Below are 16819 nucleotides of genomic sequence, written 5' to 3'. Positions count from 1 at the left end.
ATTTAATTTTTCTCCGGTCAATACAGTAATAGCACTAGGAAATAAACATGTAAAAGTAAAAAAAAACCTGCTATTTCCCTTGAAAGAGGTATCTCTTGGGTCCTTCCATGGCTTTCTTAAACCTGTTTCAAGCTTACATCTCATGATGTGTCGTATGTCTGCTAATGATTTTATTTCAAAACAAATTATAAAATGTATTAATGTATTGTACATTAATTGGAGTCATAGCTTGGCAGTGATTGGAGCAACAGATTAAAAACATATAAAACATGTGACATAAAACTTATGACACAATTGTACCTTCTACCGCTGCACCGAGAGGAAACAGGAGTGTACCTACAGTGAAACAGCTATTCATTATTAACAGACATCTTAAATTATCGTATAATTATTAACATGCAGGCACTAGAGGGTGGTAAAAAACGTTACACCTTGTGTAATGTAGACTTTAGACTCCAGTAGATTTATCCCTTTGAATTAAAGTGGAAGACATTTAAATAGCAGTATACCCTTGACAATACAGTATACCCTTGACACCACCAAACGCAAAAGCCCACAAAAATTCTAAGGTCAAACCAGTCAATACCCGATTCTGGACTCAGGTTTTAACACCTGATTTCCTGCCTTATACACAACGCACTCTCTCTCACACACACTCACACACACACACGTCTACTAAAATCTAGAGGGACACATTCGTTTGACTGACTTGCCAGCTCAAGGGGAATACAGATAGGGTCCTTTGTGACGGGGTGTAAAATAGCCTATTTAATGAATATAGGATGTGAGTAGGTGTGCCCTTGAGAGAGATCTACAACAAAAACAAAAATACGGTAAAACCTGAAAGATGCAACTACTGAAAATGGAACGATTGCCAAATACGATCATGGCATGTCCCTTTACTGCTGCAACATCACACGCCTATACGAATTTGAAAGAACGTGATGGGAACCAGCCCACATTTGCAAGCTGCAACCACGTTTATATGCATTGGCATGGATTCTACATTCAAGGGAAAAGTCATGAGACCAGTAGACAAACTGGTGCCTTCAACCCCACAACCTCTTTTCCATTATAGAACAGGCTACAAATTAGTAGCAGCTTAGTCAACTATCAGTACATCCTTAGTAATAACAAGAATGTTAAAACTTGTGTTGTCATGGTCAATAAGAAAGTGTTAAGACTGATTTAATTAGATTTTGTTTATCTGCAGTATGTTATGTGAAAGGTGATGAAGCCATGTTTCTTGCAGGTAACTCTGCCCCTGCCAAATCACACGCCTATATGAAACAAAGAGGGAAAACTCAAGTAGACCATCTTCTACTCTATATTCACCCATTTTCCATAGTTTTATCAATGCCTTGTGACATCAGCCACATAAAAAATTGACTAATGGATTATTTAAAGGTCACCTGATGGTGTGTTACCTCAAAATATAAAATTGAAAGCCTGGCCAGGGACTAGGGTGATAATTTCATAGTCAGTAGAATATTTTGGCGTATGTCACCGATTCCAGAGCCTAGGAAGACGATAGGGTCACTCACATTCTCAATCACTCACGCACACACCTTTTCTGTCTGTCCTATGGCTGTGCTCCGTTTGGAATCAGCTGCTTGGTGTTTAAACCGAGACACGGAAACTGCAGGGGGAGAAATTAATGGAGGCAGATGTTGCCAGTGACAAAAGCTACCTGATATCCTCGAGGACTCCAGATAAACGGACTGCATCGCCGATCGGAACACATATTAGATTAAGCCCTACTCACCTCCCCGGGTTAGGAATACCGTCGGGATAGAGCAACCAGTTGAATGAACATTTTTGAAGAGGTGAGATCGGTCCTTTTTCCTCACTCTTGTTGATGCTGGTTGCATTTCTAAAAGAAGCATTATCTCGCTGCTGTTCGGTTTAATTCGTGTGGATATACCTTTTTGTTTGGACATCCAGATTGCGTCGGAGTTTTGTGGATTTTTTCCCGTGTTTTGGATGTGGGACTAGAGCGCAAAACTGCGCGGTTTTTGTTGTTTGGACGGTGATACAGACTCTATGGCCTACGGGCTCTTTATTGTTTCTCACTATCTTCTTTTCACTGTAAATATAAGCACTATAAAATAAATATACAAGTCACGTTATTTTCTGTCATGCGTGTTTTAATGAACCTTGATTTATTTTGTTGACATTATCTGAGCGCCTAGCCCAGATTTGTTACAGCCTAGTTATTACATAGCCTTTAAGGCCTACACAGGTATCCTCAGTTTACAGTGTTGTAATGTAGTGAGCAACATGTAAGCTTCTCTTTGGCTTCTCGGCCATTTATTGACAAAACACAGGGGAAACTTGATAATGCATGGGAAAACACACGAGGGCTAATCACTACATAACACAGTGGGTAATACAATACACAGGCATTTACACATTTCACACAGAGGAAAAAAATGCTAACAGAAATACATGTTAACATTAACACAACTAGGGAGACGCAAGTACATTCCAAAATCGAACATTAGACACAGAATTAAACATTAACATTCTCAATAACGTTCACGAAGCACCCTGGAACTAATCAACATCACACACACACTAACACACACACACACACAGAAGCACACAACCCTGCATGCTACATTTCACATCCACATGCTTAAAAAGAATAAACTGGCACAAATAGGGATAGATTTCTTCTTAACTTCATTCCAGTCCATGACCATATGTCCTGCTCATAGTCCATGGGATAAATTAGTCGTGACTCGCTACAGTTTCAGATGTGGGAGGTAATGAGGTTAATGCAGGTAAGGTTGCCATCCAAATCAAAAGAGGAGAATTCAATTTGACTTGTTATGTGTGATATTAAATTTGAGTGTTTTGTGACCAGTTGTGAAAATAAGTTCACCCAACTATAGCTTATAAACTGTGTAACTGGGATCAGGAATTCCATTTGGTTCCATTCTCAGTCATCTGAAGTTAGGATGGATGGTGTCAATCTTAATAAAGCTGGTGAGAGTGGCAGGGATGAACTATATTAAACATGTTGCTAATTTTTTACTTGTCACTGAGACTCTTCTTTCTTTCATACCAATAAGTAATGTGCCCTGTAAAATCAGGAGTTTGTTTTGCACGTCTAAGCCACCACAGAGGCTTGTTCACTCTCCTGGGTGACAGCAGAATAGCAGTAAGGACTGTAGGTTGAAGATCAGAACTGTAAAATGAGAGGATTTTCTGATTGAGATAGTCTTACTAATATAGCAACCATATGGACAAATTGTGAAGTCAATTGGCTTTTATTGATAGATTTAAAAATTGGTGGGTTGCAAACCACAAAACTGTGAGAGAACATGTATTATATTAATATAGACACGACAAATACACAAATATATACCGGTACAATCACTGTTTTGTTTCACCAGGTCTTACACAAAGAGATCATATAAAAATGAAAATGGATGAAAACATTCTTAATGTTACCTTTTAATGAGATGAGTCATCTCACTGTCATGGCTAACATCTTCCATACACATGGGTATTTTTCCTGGAAGATTCATTCAGAACAATCAGTTAAATATTACTTAATAAAGATTCTTACACCATAACCCTTTTACATTTCAAGAGGCCTTACAAAACAGGTCTCAATTCACGGAGACATCAACAAGCAATGCCTGCCACTCTGTGGATATTCAGTGTAAGTACATGAAGCAATTTGCAGTGAATACATTAACAAGTGTAATGAGAATGAGCTGCGTTGTAGGCGTCACAAGGGCATGCTGAGTAATCCCAGAAAAGGTGCTTAGTCGTGGAGACCGCACCTTCCAACAGTAGGAAGACAAAACTTTCCCACAGCGAGTTATCAAACGCGTCAGCTGCTATTAGTGTTTTATTTTTAAATTATTATTATCAAAATTTGTCATTTCTGTGATGAAAGGAATTTAAAAATCCACTGAGTAGGAGCACTGGTAGCATTAGTCAACTATCCAGCCAACATCCAACATGAACTTACGGCAGCTCCTCTCACGCATCGGGCATTGGACCCTGATATACACCTGCTTCTCCATCAAGGTAAGACCTTATTAGGCCACGTTTAATAATGCGAGGGTATCTTTGTTGCCTGGGTTTGCGTTTTTAGAAACAGCATGGCAAACGAAAAGGAGGTGACAATTTACATTTCATTACTGAAACTTATATTATTATACAACTTTGACCAGAAAGTAGTTTTGTGCATGGACGCAATGCATTGGAAAGTTTGTAAATAAGGCTTTGAAGTCTTAAAGACAGTACTACTTCAACTACTTTTGAAGTGGACCATGTGAAAAAAGCTAAAATTCTTCAAATAAATTATTTTGAAAATATTTTATGGGGCATCCTCTCAAATCAATTTCTCTTTATCCAAAACATGTTCATCTTGACTATGCTATAACACATAAATGCACTTCTTATCACCAACTTTGAGCTTTAACTCAACAATGATCAGGATCAGAGAGAGAGAAAAAATAAGACACAAGTTTTGGTACCTATGGAAAACAAAAAGCTTTGAAATCAAAATCAGTCCTAATGAGAAATGGAGCATCTCAGTGAGAAACGACCTGATTGAAAGACACCCTTAATAAATGGCAAGGTAAATGGCATGGCGCTGCCACCAAAAGGATCACAGTAATGGTCAAGACAGATTCTGTGACCCAGCAGACAAGCTGGGCAGCTCATGAGCTTTGGAATCAGGGATGAGGATGGAATATAAGGAAGTTAGGTGAGTTACAAAAAGGGTGCAATGGCACACAAGGAACATTTCAATGGGGATTTTGAAACAAAACCTATATTAGGGGAAAGTGAATGAGTCATTGTTCATGAACACTTGTTGTCAGTGGAGTAAACGCACCAAGTCTGTGAAGTAGCCTCTATCCATTTTTAGGGATGTGAACAATTGGCCAGGTTGAAAAAGCCAGGTATGTGTTTTGTTCGACCTGTCAGACCGGTGGCTGTCTGAGGTGTTGGCAGGGCTCCGGTGTGGTGGGATTGGGTTGGGGGTGTTGTGGGGTGGGGTAGTGATGCAGCCTAAACTTGTCACAAGGCAGGCAGGATTGTTTTGAATGTCATATTTCATGTCATATTTAATAAACAAGTTAATATTTAATTCAATATTTGCCACAGGAATTCTGATGGTCAGATATATCCCTGGACAAGGAAACAAGTAAACAGTATTTCCTTTAACATGCTGAATACAGATTAACTTTCCAACACACCCCTTTTTGCAGTGACATTCTAATAGTGTGCACAGGGCTCACAGAAGGTGGTTGCTCCTTATACAGTCCATTAGGCAATAATAAGAAGGACTCTGTCAAATAATTCCAATGAACACCTATGTGACGCACGCATTGCCAAAAACTACTGTTTGCATAAAGACAAAACAGTTTGCAGAACGCTTGATTTGAGAGATTAGTGGGGGTAGGACATTTCCTGGAGACCTGGTTGTTAAATAATTTGTAGTTCTTATATTATAATAGATGCACAGAAAATACAATGTGTGTGCAGTGAAAAGTTACTAGTTAGAGTTAAAGGCTCAGTAGCCAACGTTTATTCAAATGTGATAATTACTCATTAGGTGAGTAATCTCAGAAGAGGCGCTTAGTCGTGGAGACCGCACCTTCCAACAGTAGGAAGAGAAAACTTTCCCGCAGCGGGTTATCACATGCGTCAGCTGCTATTAGTGTTTTATTTTTTAATTATTATTGATAAACAATTTCCAAAATTGGTCATTTCTGAGATAAAGGGAATTTAAAAATCCACTGAGTAGGAGCACTGGTAGCATTAGTCAACTATCCAGCCAACATCCAACATGAACTTACGGCAGCTCCTCTCACGCATCGGGCATTGGACCCTGATATACACCTGCTTCTCCATCAAGGTAAGACCTTATTAGGCCACGTTTAATAATGCGAGGGTATCTTTGTTGCCTGGGTTTGCGTTTTTAGAAACAGCATGACAAACGAAAAGGAGGTGACAATTTACATTTCATTACTGAAATTGATGAAACTGTCTTATAGACTTATACAACTTTGACCAGAAAGTAATTTTGTGTATGGCCGCAATGCATTGGAAAGTTAGTAAATAAGGCTCTGAGGTCTTAAAGACAGTACTACTTCAACTACTTTTGAAGTGGACCACGTGAAAAAAGCAAAAATTCTTCAAATGAATTCTTTTGAAAATATTTTAGGGGGCATCATCTCTCAAATCAATTTCTCTTTATCCAAAACATGTTCATCTTGACTATGCTATAACACATAAGTGCACTTCTTATCACCAACTTTGAGCTTTAACTCAACAATGATCAGGATCAGAGAGAGAGAGAAATAAGACACAAGTTTTGGTACCTATGGAAAACAAAAATCTTTGAGATAAAAATCAGTCCTAATGAGAAATGGAGCATGTCAGTGAGAAACGACCTGATTGAAAGACACCCTTAATAAATGGCAAGGAAAATGGCATGGCGCTGCCACCAAAAGGATCACAGTAATGGTCAAGACAGATTCTGTGACCCAGCAGACAAGCTGGGCAGCTCATGAGCTTTGGAATCAGGGATGAGGATGGAATATAAGGAAGTTAGGGGAGTTACAAAAAGGGTGCAATGGCACACAAGGAACATTTCAATGGGGATTTTGAAACAAAACCTATATTAGGGGAAAGTGAATGAGTCATTGTTCATGAACACTTGTTGTCAGTGGAGTAAACGCAGGTTGAAAAAGCCAGGTATGTGTTTTGTTCGTTCCGACCTGTCAGATCGGTTGCTGTCTGAGGTTCTGGCAGGGCCCCGGTGTGGTGGGTTGGGGTGGGGGTGTTGTGGGGTGGGGTAGTGATGCAGCCTAAACTTGTCACAAGGCAGGCAGGACTGTTTTGATTGTCATATGTCATGTCATACTTAATATTTAAGTTAATATTTAATTCAATATTTGCCAGGGGAATTCTGATGGGCAGATACATCCCTGGACAAGGAAACAAGTAATCAGTATTTCCTTTAACATGCTGAATACAGATTAACTTTCCAACACACCCCTTTTTGCAGTGACATTCTAATAGTGTACACAGGGCTCACAGAAGGTGTTTGCTCCTTACAGTCCATTAGGCAATAATAGGAGAGACTCTGTAAAATAATCCCAATGTACACCTATGTGACGCACATATAGCCAAAAACTACTGTTTGCATAAAGTCAAAATAGTTTGCAGAACGCTTGATATGAGAGATTAGTGGGGTTAAGACATTTGGAAAAATGTATGGAATTTAATCTGTTATACTTCGAAGTGGATAAAGATGGATTTGTTTCAACAGGGATTTAGATTAAGTTCACATTAGCTATTAAACCTTTGGATTTTTAAGAAGAAATTATCATAAAGAATTATTGAATGGATAATCTAAGAAGGTGAAGTAAATACCTTAGGGGAAACACAATCACCAAATAATCAGTGAGAGGGAAATACTGACTTAAGATCAGCAGTTTATGAGCCACAGGCCTATTTAGTTTATCATGGCTGATCAACTTAGATTTAGCGACCTTGGGAAAACAATGTTTTTCTGCTCTGATAGCTGAAGTATCTGCTTTTCTTAGCAGGAAACAAAACAATGAGAAGGAAGATAGGTGGGAAACCTCTCAGTGTGTAGTTAGCAATTCACATACACATTAACAACTACATTAGCAACTCAAACAGGTGGTAAGCCTACTGTATTTATGTGTGTGAGAGATGACCCTGTATTTACATTCACATTCAGCTGATGCTATATTTAGCTGATGTGTTTATCCAAAATGACTTACATAACCGTACAGACATATACTCATCAGTATGTGTGCTCCCTGGGTATTGAACCCATGTCTCAGGAAAGGTACAATATAGATACATGATATGCAGTATTCCTTTTACAAACACATACTAATAACTCCATATTCACACACACCAAAAAATGATGAATCTTTCTCTCTCTCTCTCTCTCTCTCTCTCTCTCTCAGATAATCACACACACACAAAAGAAAAATGTGTCACTTCAAGCACCTTTTTTACCTGTAGGCAAAAACAAAATGTATGTGGGTGTGTGTATGTGGATTCATATCATATCATCCAGGCATCATTTTAGTTTGACCTTTTCTAGACATTCATATTCATTTGGTTTACTTGGACGAATTGTCTCTATAAAGAATGTCCACTTGCAGGGAATTGGAAATATGCAAACCAAAACTTAAAGAAAAATGGAAAGTTTAGAGGGAAACCCAAATACATTTACATTTAAATATAGCCATTTGACAGACCAAAGCAACTAACAAATGGGTTACAAAGAAGGAGGTGTGGTGACTTAGCTGATATTGTCTTCTAGCCTGTTCGTGCAGAGGGGTATTTTTTACAATTTCCGCCTATTTTTCACTGTTTCATTTCAAACTTGAATATCTGTGGTTCTACACATTGCATAATAACCATTCATGGCTTAAATTAAAAGCCACTCCACTTGGACCATCAAATGAAGTAAGTTAAAGTTTTGTATTATGTCATTTTAGTTTACATTTCAGAGCAGCACATATAAATGATTTGTCAGAAAAACATAAAACACCTATTGTTTTTTTTTAAGTTTCAGTGTAGAACTCGGTTTTGAATGTCCAAGGAAACTAACATTTTCCTGGTGCAACAACATCTTGACAGTGTGTGTAAATAAATTTAAGCAGATAGACAAAAGTTTACAAGTGTTACACATCAGTTTCCATATGGTGTCTTTAGACGTCTCCAAGTGTCTCATAGCCTCTCCAAACTCACCAAGCACAAAAGCAAATACCTATCACTGTATAACAAGCATTCAAACTTTTGTCTTTCCTTCTGTACTACAGCAAATCATTCTGAATTCTTACAGTAAATCCAAGAGTGGTATGACGTGTAACAAAGTATTCACCAGTCTACCCATTTACGCTGTCAGACCATTTCATTCATTCTTCATTTCATTGCTCAAAGTCGGGCAATGCGCATATCTTTTTAAACCTGAGAATGAGTATTATTGGATAAAATAGGTGCCTATCACCTATGGCCACGAGGAGTTCAAGAAGATTGAGATTGTATGATATGGGAAATAGAGACGGGTTTTTTGCTGTGATGTGAGTACATAAATAAACCACTATAATATCCTCAGTACTATCCAGTGTCATCATTTAGTTGTTTGAATAGCGATTTCATTAGAGAAAACAAGACATTTTGGCAAAAATAGCATGGACGATTAGTTTGAGGAGGCATCAAAACTATGCGCACAGCAATGGGCATATCCAGTTCATCTTTTGCCTGTTTCAAGTGAACTGTTGGACACAGGCATTTTATATTACACGTGATTGTGACAGTATTAGTGCTTATTTACTTTTCAAACTGTTTATGGTTAAATGTTTTTTTTTATTTGTGTTGCTACATACCCTTAATTACGATGTTATCAGCTCTAGAATAGTGCTTCTGCATTAACAGGCTAGAGGACTGTAGTAGAACATGATAAAAGGAGAAAGGCCAGTGTATTCTGTATGTGCTTTATTCAGATTTGGTGTTTTGTTTTTCTCACAGATCTCAAAGGCCCAGAGTGATGGTAGGTATTTATCTGACTTAAAGAGACCTCTGATGAAGCAACAACACTCACATGTTCACTATATGTAATGTTCAAATGTTAATCAATGAGTAAGAAGACATAATTATGATAAAATACTGATGTGTTGTAATAAGGATCATTACAGGGTTTTCCTATTTGTTGTAATCATACATTGTTTTTCTTCAGTCAGCACCCCCACATCAGCACCAACCACACTGCATGTGATCATTAGTCTTTGTATCTGTCAAATATCATAATGCATCCTATGAAGCCTGCATCTATAAGGCCCTATAAGGCCCTATAAGGGCATTATAAGGGCATTCAAACTGTCTTATAAAGTAGCTTTAAGCCATTGTAGCGCTCATTATAACTATGTACATGTTTTCACAATGACTCATAACCACCTTTATGATACACTTTGTCAGTTAATTGTAAATGGTTATAAATGAAGACAGAATAATGCACTATAAATATGTGATCATTAGTCTGTGTATTTAAATGTGAAGACATATAAATAGTTATAATGAGTGCTACAATGACTTATAGCTACTTTATAAGACATTATTAATGCCCTTATAATGCCTTATAGGGCCTTATAGAGGCAGGCTTCATAGAAAGTGTTACCATTAATTCATAATTCATGATATGATGCCTATACAGTGTGACACTCTCTGGTGATTTTGGTCCAGTTACAATCATCTTTGAATTAGTTTGGCAAGACTGTAAAATTGGATTCTAGACTTGGTTTCCTTTTTTCTTATGAACCTGTACGGCAAACAGTAGTACAGAAAAAAGACACATTGACCCTAACGGGCTTGACATTAAAAAAAAAAAAAAACGATGACAACATACAAAAATAATCTTTTTTTGTGTGTGACATAAGTGTCAGATATAGAAAAGATCAATACAAAAATATAGGATGTTAAAGTGCATAGGAAGTTCTGAAGGAGTGTCAACTGCTCTTTGAAATATGGTAGTAAGGATATACTTCGAAACATAAGGCCAGTAACATGTTTTTATAATTTGTTTATTAAAAACAGTGAATATGTTTATAGTTTTATTCTTTTAGTCACATCTCAGATGTATGTGATGCCTCTTCTGGTTACAGAGCCACATCCCATCAGGAATTTGACTGCTGAGACTTTAAACACCACAGCAATAGAGCTAAAGTGGGACCGACCAGAGGACTACCAGAGCACTTACCGTTACCAAGTCCAGATCTCTGGATGCACATCGCCAAACCGTGATGCCTCAACAAGCGAGGAGAAGATCATCATATCCAGCCTGCCTCCAGGAACCAGCTGCAGATTCAGCATCTATGTTGAGGTTATGAATGGCACAAGGGGAGAGGAACTCAATATCTCCCGTTATACCAGTAAGATTTTTCTAACTAAACTTTCACTCTAAACGCTAATCTAAATTATGAAAACTTTTGTCAATCTTAGGACACAACCCATGTAGTGTTGCCAACCCTGAAATCTTAAAATGTTTCACTTTCTGAAGTTTGTGTAACCAAATTCAGTGACTATTCACTTCAAGGACTAAAGCTGCTAAAATCATGATGCTGTTGCCATACAGTTATAGGGAGCACATGTACAGACAGACCATAGACCATGATATAAAAATCAGTCAGTTTACTCCAACAATCTCTTTCCAGCACAGACTTGGTCAAGGCAAAGACTGAACTTAGAAATAGCTCCAGTGGCAATCTAAGGAGTCAACAGAAAGAAACAAGATGTCATTAAGTCAAAAGTCAAAAGGCTAAACACAGATCATGACTGAGCTCTAGACGGCAGATTTGGTTGCTCTCAACTTGAGCGTAGGGAGGCAGGGGCTCCTTATAGTAGAAACTAACATACCCATCCTTTACCAGGACGGCCTCTGCTGAAATGCATCAGCACGGTTTACACCATGTGTTACAGCCTGGATTCATCAGTTTGTCTAGGTAGTTGCCTAATGCCTTAGGTTGCTCCTTCTTCTATGTAATTCTGTCTGGATATTTCTGTCACCTAGGGCCAGAGACTGTGCAGCCGGTCATCTCAGACCACACCAACAACTCCATCACAGTGAGTTGGAGTCGTCCTAATGGAAATGTGGAGTCGTTTGAGGTTCTCCTGAACAGCAGCAGTAACATCACCAGGAGCCCTCTGCTGAACTCAAGTGTCAACTCCTATGAGTTCAAAGACCTGTCAGCTGGGAAGATATACACAGCCACTGTCACAACAAAGAGTGGCCCCTTTAGTGAAGAATCTGAAGTAAATACAACTGCTACCTGTGAGTATAAAAATACTTTAGTTTTATTGGTGAAGACGTTGTTTATACATAGTAGAAGGAGATTTGATAATGGGAATTACTTTTTTTCCAGATCCCAATCCTCCGGGGGATATCACCATGAAGAATGCGACTACAAATTATATTTTTATTAAGTGGACTCCAGCCCTCTTGATGGACAACTCAGATGGTTTTAACTACACAGTGAACATCAGTAGTTCATCAGGGACTACAGACTATAGTACCAAAGCCTTAAATCAGACCCTGACAAACCTTAAATCAGGAACACCACATATCATCTGTGTGAGAACAACTGGACCACTTGGCCTTCAGAGTGAATCTGTTTGCAGTGCACATATCACTACAAGTAAGTACAGAGAGTCATGGTGTTTGTCAGGTCTCAATGATAAATGTTTTTATCGTTCATCGATCATACAATTCCTCTAAAAAGTCTAAAGTATTAGCTGAAGAAATGATAAGTCAGTGTCAAATTCTGGGATCCTATTTTCCCTATTTGTTTACCACTGAGAAGTTTCGACACATGTATGTTGTTAAGATTAATAAACACTAGACCCAGATTACGTCGTTGATAGAGGCTTTTTGAAAACATCTCCTTTATTTTATTGTAAATGAAGTAAATTCTAACAGATTTCATGATGATATTAGTCTGCCTATACCATCATCACACTTTATATTAGCATGTGATATTTTACAGAATGCTTCTTCTATTTGTAGAGCCATACCCCATCAGTAATTTGAGGGCTGAGCCTTTAAACACCACAGCAATGAAGCTTAAGTGGGACCAACCAGATGAATACAAGGACACTTACAAGTATCGAGTCCAGACCTCAGGATGCACATCTCAATTCTCCAAAACAACAACAGATGAGAATATCACCATAACTAATCTCACTCCAGGAACCAACTGTTCATTTAGCATTTACGTCCAAACTGCAGATGCTGTTGAAGGAGAGAAAGTGTCAATCTTCAGTTATACCAGTAAGACTTCTGTCACTCATCCCTTCTCTTAGAGAGTATGAAACTGTATGTTCCACTTAGGATTCAATCCACATACCTCTGCCTTTCTTGTCTCTGTTAGAGGATGTGGTTCATTCAGCTATGTATGGCTTACTGACCTCCAGAGTAATTCTGTTTGGATGTTTTATATTTCCTGTCACCTAGGGCCAGAGACTGTGCAACCGGTCATCTCAGACCACACCAACAACTCCATCACAGTGAGTTGGAGTCGTCCTAATGGAAATGTGGAGTCGTTTGAGGTTCTCCTGAACAGCAGCAGTAACATCACCAGGAGCCTTCCGCTGAACTCAAGTATCAACTCCTATGAGTTTAAAGACCTGTCAGCTGGGAAGATATACACAGCCACTGTCACAACAAATAGTGGGCCCTTTAGTCAAGAATCTGAAGTCACTACCAATGCAACGTGTGAGTATCTGAAAACTCACTCTCAATACAAAGATGTGTGTATCAGAAAATATGGCATCTGTCTGATAACATCAGGATTCAGTAATTAATCAAGTTCTTCCTGTAACAAGTTGTTTCTTCCACAAACTCCACATGATTGGAGTTTCACCGTAGTCACCCAACTTTCAGAGTAACAAGAACATTTACAATTCCTTTTGTTGGTCATGTAGGACTGATAAACACATCTGGACGATACAATATGATAGTTTTCTGCTTTGGGTTGGAAACCACATGAAAACATACACAAACAGCTTATATGGCACATTGTCACCAAGTATATCAGAGAAATCCATCAGTTATCAGTGTTGAGTACTAATCAAAGGAAATGATGGCTGGATTTTAATCTTCTCTTTTTCCAGATCCTAACCCTCCAAGAGATATTTTTATCAAGAAAAAGACTACAAAATCCATTTTTGTTGAGTGGGCCCCTGCCTTCTTCATGGATGACTCAGATGGTTTTAACTACACCGTGATCATTAGTAGTTCATCAGGGACTGCAGACTATAGTACCAAAGCCTCATACCAGAACCTGACAAACCTTCCATCAGGAACACCACATGTCATCTGTTTGAGAACAACTGGACCACTTGGCCTCCAGAGTGAATCTGTTTGCAGTGAACATGTCACAACAAGTAAGTGCAGTAAGCCAGGGTGTATAGTTAGTGTGCACTGACAAAGGACTCTACTGCTGACTTATCCGCACTAAACATGTGTTTTCTTCTGAGCAAAGCATGAAAGGATCCTTAATTAATAGCATTACTATTCATATACACTGAATAGTGGGGACTTAATTCTTCTAGTGCAATACAGTTTTTGTCAAATTCATCAAATTCATCAAATTTCCCCTCACAGTACTCTGTACTCTGTAAACAAAGTGAAGGGAGGGGTATAATTTGATTGGCTGTTGTGCTCAAACAACCGGAATCATGGACTGTGGACCTTTAATACATTACACATTCTTAAGTAATACTTTTTCCGTCTTCATGCAGGACCTGAGAGTGTCAAATCTGTACAAGTTGATATTGTAAAAGAAACATACATGAGATGGAAATGGGCTCCTCCACCTGACTCTAAAGATGGATACTACTATCGAGTGAACTTGACAAATGAACTTGACAATATTAACCTCACCGATGTTACAAATGACTTGAAATTGGAGTTCAAGCAGCTGATACCAGGAGCCCGTTACAACATCACTGTCACCACATTTACTTCTGATGGCACTGATGGATCACCGGTGAACAATTCCGCATGCACTGGTGAGCTCAAATTTCTCTCAAGTCTTGACCGAAAGGCTCTTAGTCTGAGGTGTTACAAGAGACACCCAATACACATGAGGTTGTATGAATCAGTTATTAGCTTTCCAGTTTCACAGCAGAACTGGGGTGATAGCTGGTCAGAGATGTATGTGTGTGTTCTGGACAGAGTAGTTCTCTGTGTTTTCAATGTGATTGATAAAGCTGGCACACCTTGAAGGGTACCACATGGGAGTACTTCAAACACACTGCAGAATGTGTAGTGTAACATGGATTAGCAAATATGGCTTATGCTAAATTGTGATTTACATGAATTCCTTTTATATACTGGTATACATTTTTTTCTGTTCAAAGATACTAGTGGACTCACAGAGGACCAACTTAAATGTGTTGGTAAAAACCATACACCTGTACTTGAATTGGAGTGGAAAAACCCTAAAGGACACAACTCTGGATTCAAAATCAAAGCCAAGACCAATGCTGAAGTCAATGTCCATCTTGGAGAAGAGAAAACTTGCAATGAAACATGTGTCTACCGCATAGAGAGTGATCTTACATACAGCACAGAATACAGTGTGACTATTTGGACAGTTGGATGTGGGAAATCGGGCATGATTACCACGACTTGCAAAACAGGAGTCACAGGTAGAATGCATTTTTTACATTAACTCAATCAGTAATTACTTATTTGTATTTGGATGATGCCACTCAGTGTTGGACAAGAGAGGAAGAGTTAGGCCTGTTTTTGGTTAAACTGTTGACTGGTGGAAGTAGTGAGTTATGAAGGAAGATAAGATATTAAAGAGCTAATAAGTGCTAACAAGTGAAATTTAAATAATTACCGTATACACCTCTCCCCTTCCCTAGTACCACCTGTTGTGTCTGACAATGAAAAGGTAGAAGTTCGCCCACCTTCCCACAATAAAGTTGAGCTGATTCTTGATCCCATTTTCCTGAATTCTTCAAATGGACCTATTCTGGAATACGGTGTCCTGGTGTCGCAGAGTATGTGTTTGTTTTCTCAGCGTACAGCATGTGATGCCTGTGCTATTAACACACTTGAACACTAATCATAAGAGAGACATAACTTTGATTTAAAGAGGTCATGGTTTAGTTTGTCATCATGACAGCTGATGTCCAAAGACATAACAGTGGTATGTTACTTTTACCTGTAACTGAATTATTTTATGACATGATTGTAAGTAAACATCAACCATTTTGAGAGCTTTCCTGACTGGGCACTAACTGTAATGACAACTTTTGATAAGGCATATTAACTCCCATGACATGTTTATATTAATATTATAAGTTCAAGCAAGGTGCAAGTATAAATATTTACTTTCTGTAATTTGTCACTCTTTTGTACAGGTGAAAACCCCACTTTCAAGAAAGATGATTTAGTTAACTCTTATGATGATTGGCAGAAACATCAGGATTTAAACTACCTTGCCGTTTTAAAGAAAAATGAAATTAAAATGGAAGAGATCTCTATCATTGTGGGAGAAGACAGCCCTTTGCGGGAAGCATACAGAAATGGCCCTCTGACCCCTACTAAAACATACAGGTATTGAAGTGGCTGAGCGAGTTATAGATGGAATTAGCAATGATGATAGTAGAGATCCTGTTCCTTTCTTACTTATTATTCTGTCTTAATCTATCTGTTGTCTTTCTTTCTCTACTCTTTCTTCTAATTTCATTTGTCCATTATTTCTTGTTAGTTTTGCAATTGTCACCTGTACTGCCCTGCAGATGAAAACAGATAAACATGTGGACATTCATGGCTCCATTTGCTCCATATCCGGATTTTACAAGACTGTATATCTTAAACAAGACCCACGTATGTCCTAAACCTCTTTTTCAGGCATTCTATTTATCCTTATTCTCTGTGTATGATGTATAGTCTGCCTAACAATGACCTTTGCCCCCAGTGGTCATCACCACGGCTGTTGGAGCCACCTGTGGGATCTTGACCGTCTGTCTATGCATTGCTATAGCCGTCTTCATCTTCTTGAAGAGGTGAGTAGTCCTACACCTACGCTTCTGATAATCCTATCATCTGCTCAACCTTCTGGAGCAGGTGAAGGATTCTGAGAAAAGAGCTTTCTTGTTCATTTTCAATTTTTTTCCATTTTATCCAGGAAAGCTTCAAGAAGACCTGCTTCTGACATTCCAATTAATACCATCAGGTGATTGTTAAATTTCCACGGTTGATAGATAATTGACAACATTTTCAAAG

At 38.4% G+C, this 16819-nt stretch overlaps 1 protein-coding gene across 1 annotated transcript; it reads left to right on the top strand.

The window, feature by feature from the left end:
- Positions 1–5818: 5818 nt before the first annotated feature.
- On the top strand, positions 5819–16599 carry LOC122131249 (receptor-type tyrosine-protein phosphatase H-like; the record flags this gene model as incomplete). The annotated part of the gene is made up of 14 exons (XM_042706137.1): positions 5819–5887; positions 9553–9574; positions 10683–10949; positions 11588–11848; positions 11940–12212; positions 12581–12677; positions 12945–13288; positions 13687–13959; positions 14317–14586; positions 14938–15228; positions 15451–15588; positions 15952–16147; positions 16302–16420; positions 16512–16599. Coding segments are annotated over exons 1-14 (2708 nt in total), but the record flags the coding sequence as incomplete, so codon positions are not given.
- Between the last annotated feature and the right edge of the window lie 220 nt (positions 16600–16819).

This window comes from Clupea harengus, unplaced genomic scaffold, assembly GCF_900700415.2.
Source record: "Clupea harengus unplaced genomic scaffold, Ch_v2.0.2, whole genome shotgun sequence".
NCBI lineage: Eukaryota > Metazoa > Chordata > Actinopteri > Clupeiformes > Clupeidae > Clupea > Clupea harengus.
Note: the sequence above shows the minus strand (reverse complement) of the source record. Positions and strands in the feature narration are given on the sequence as shown.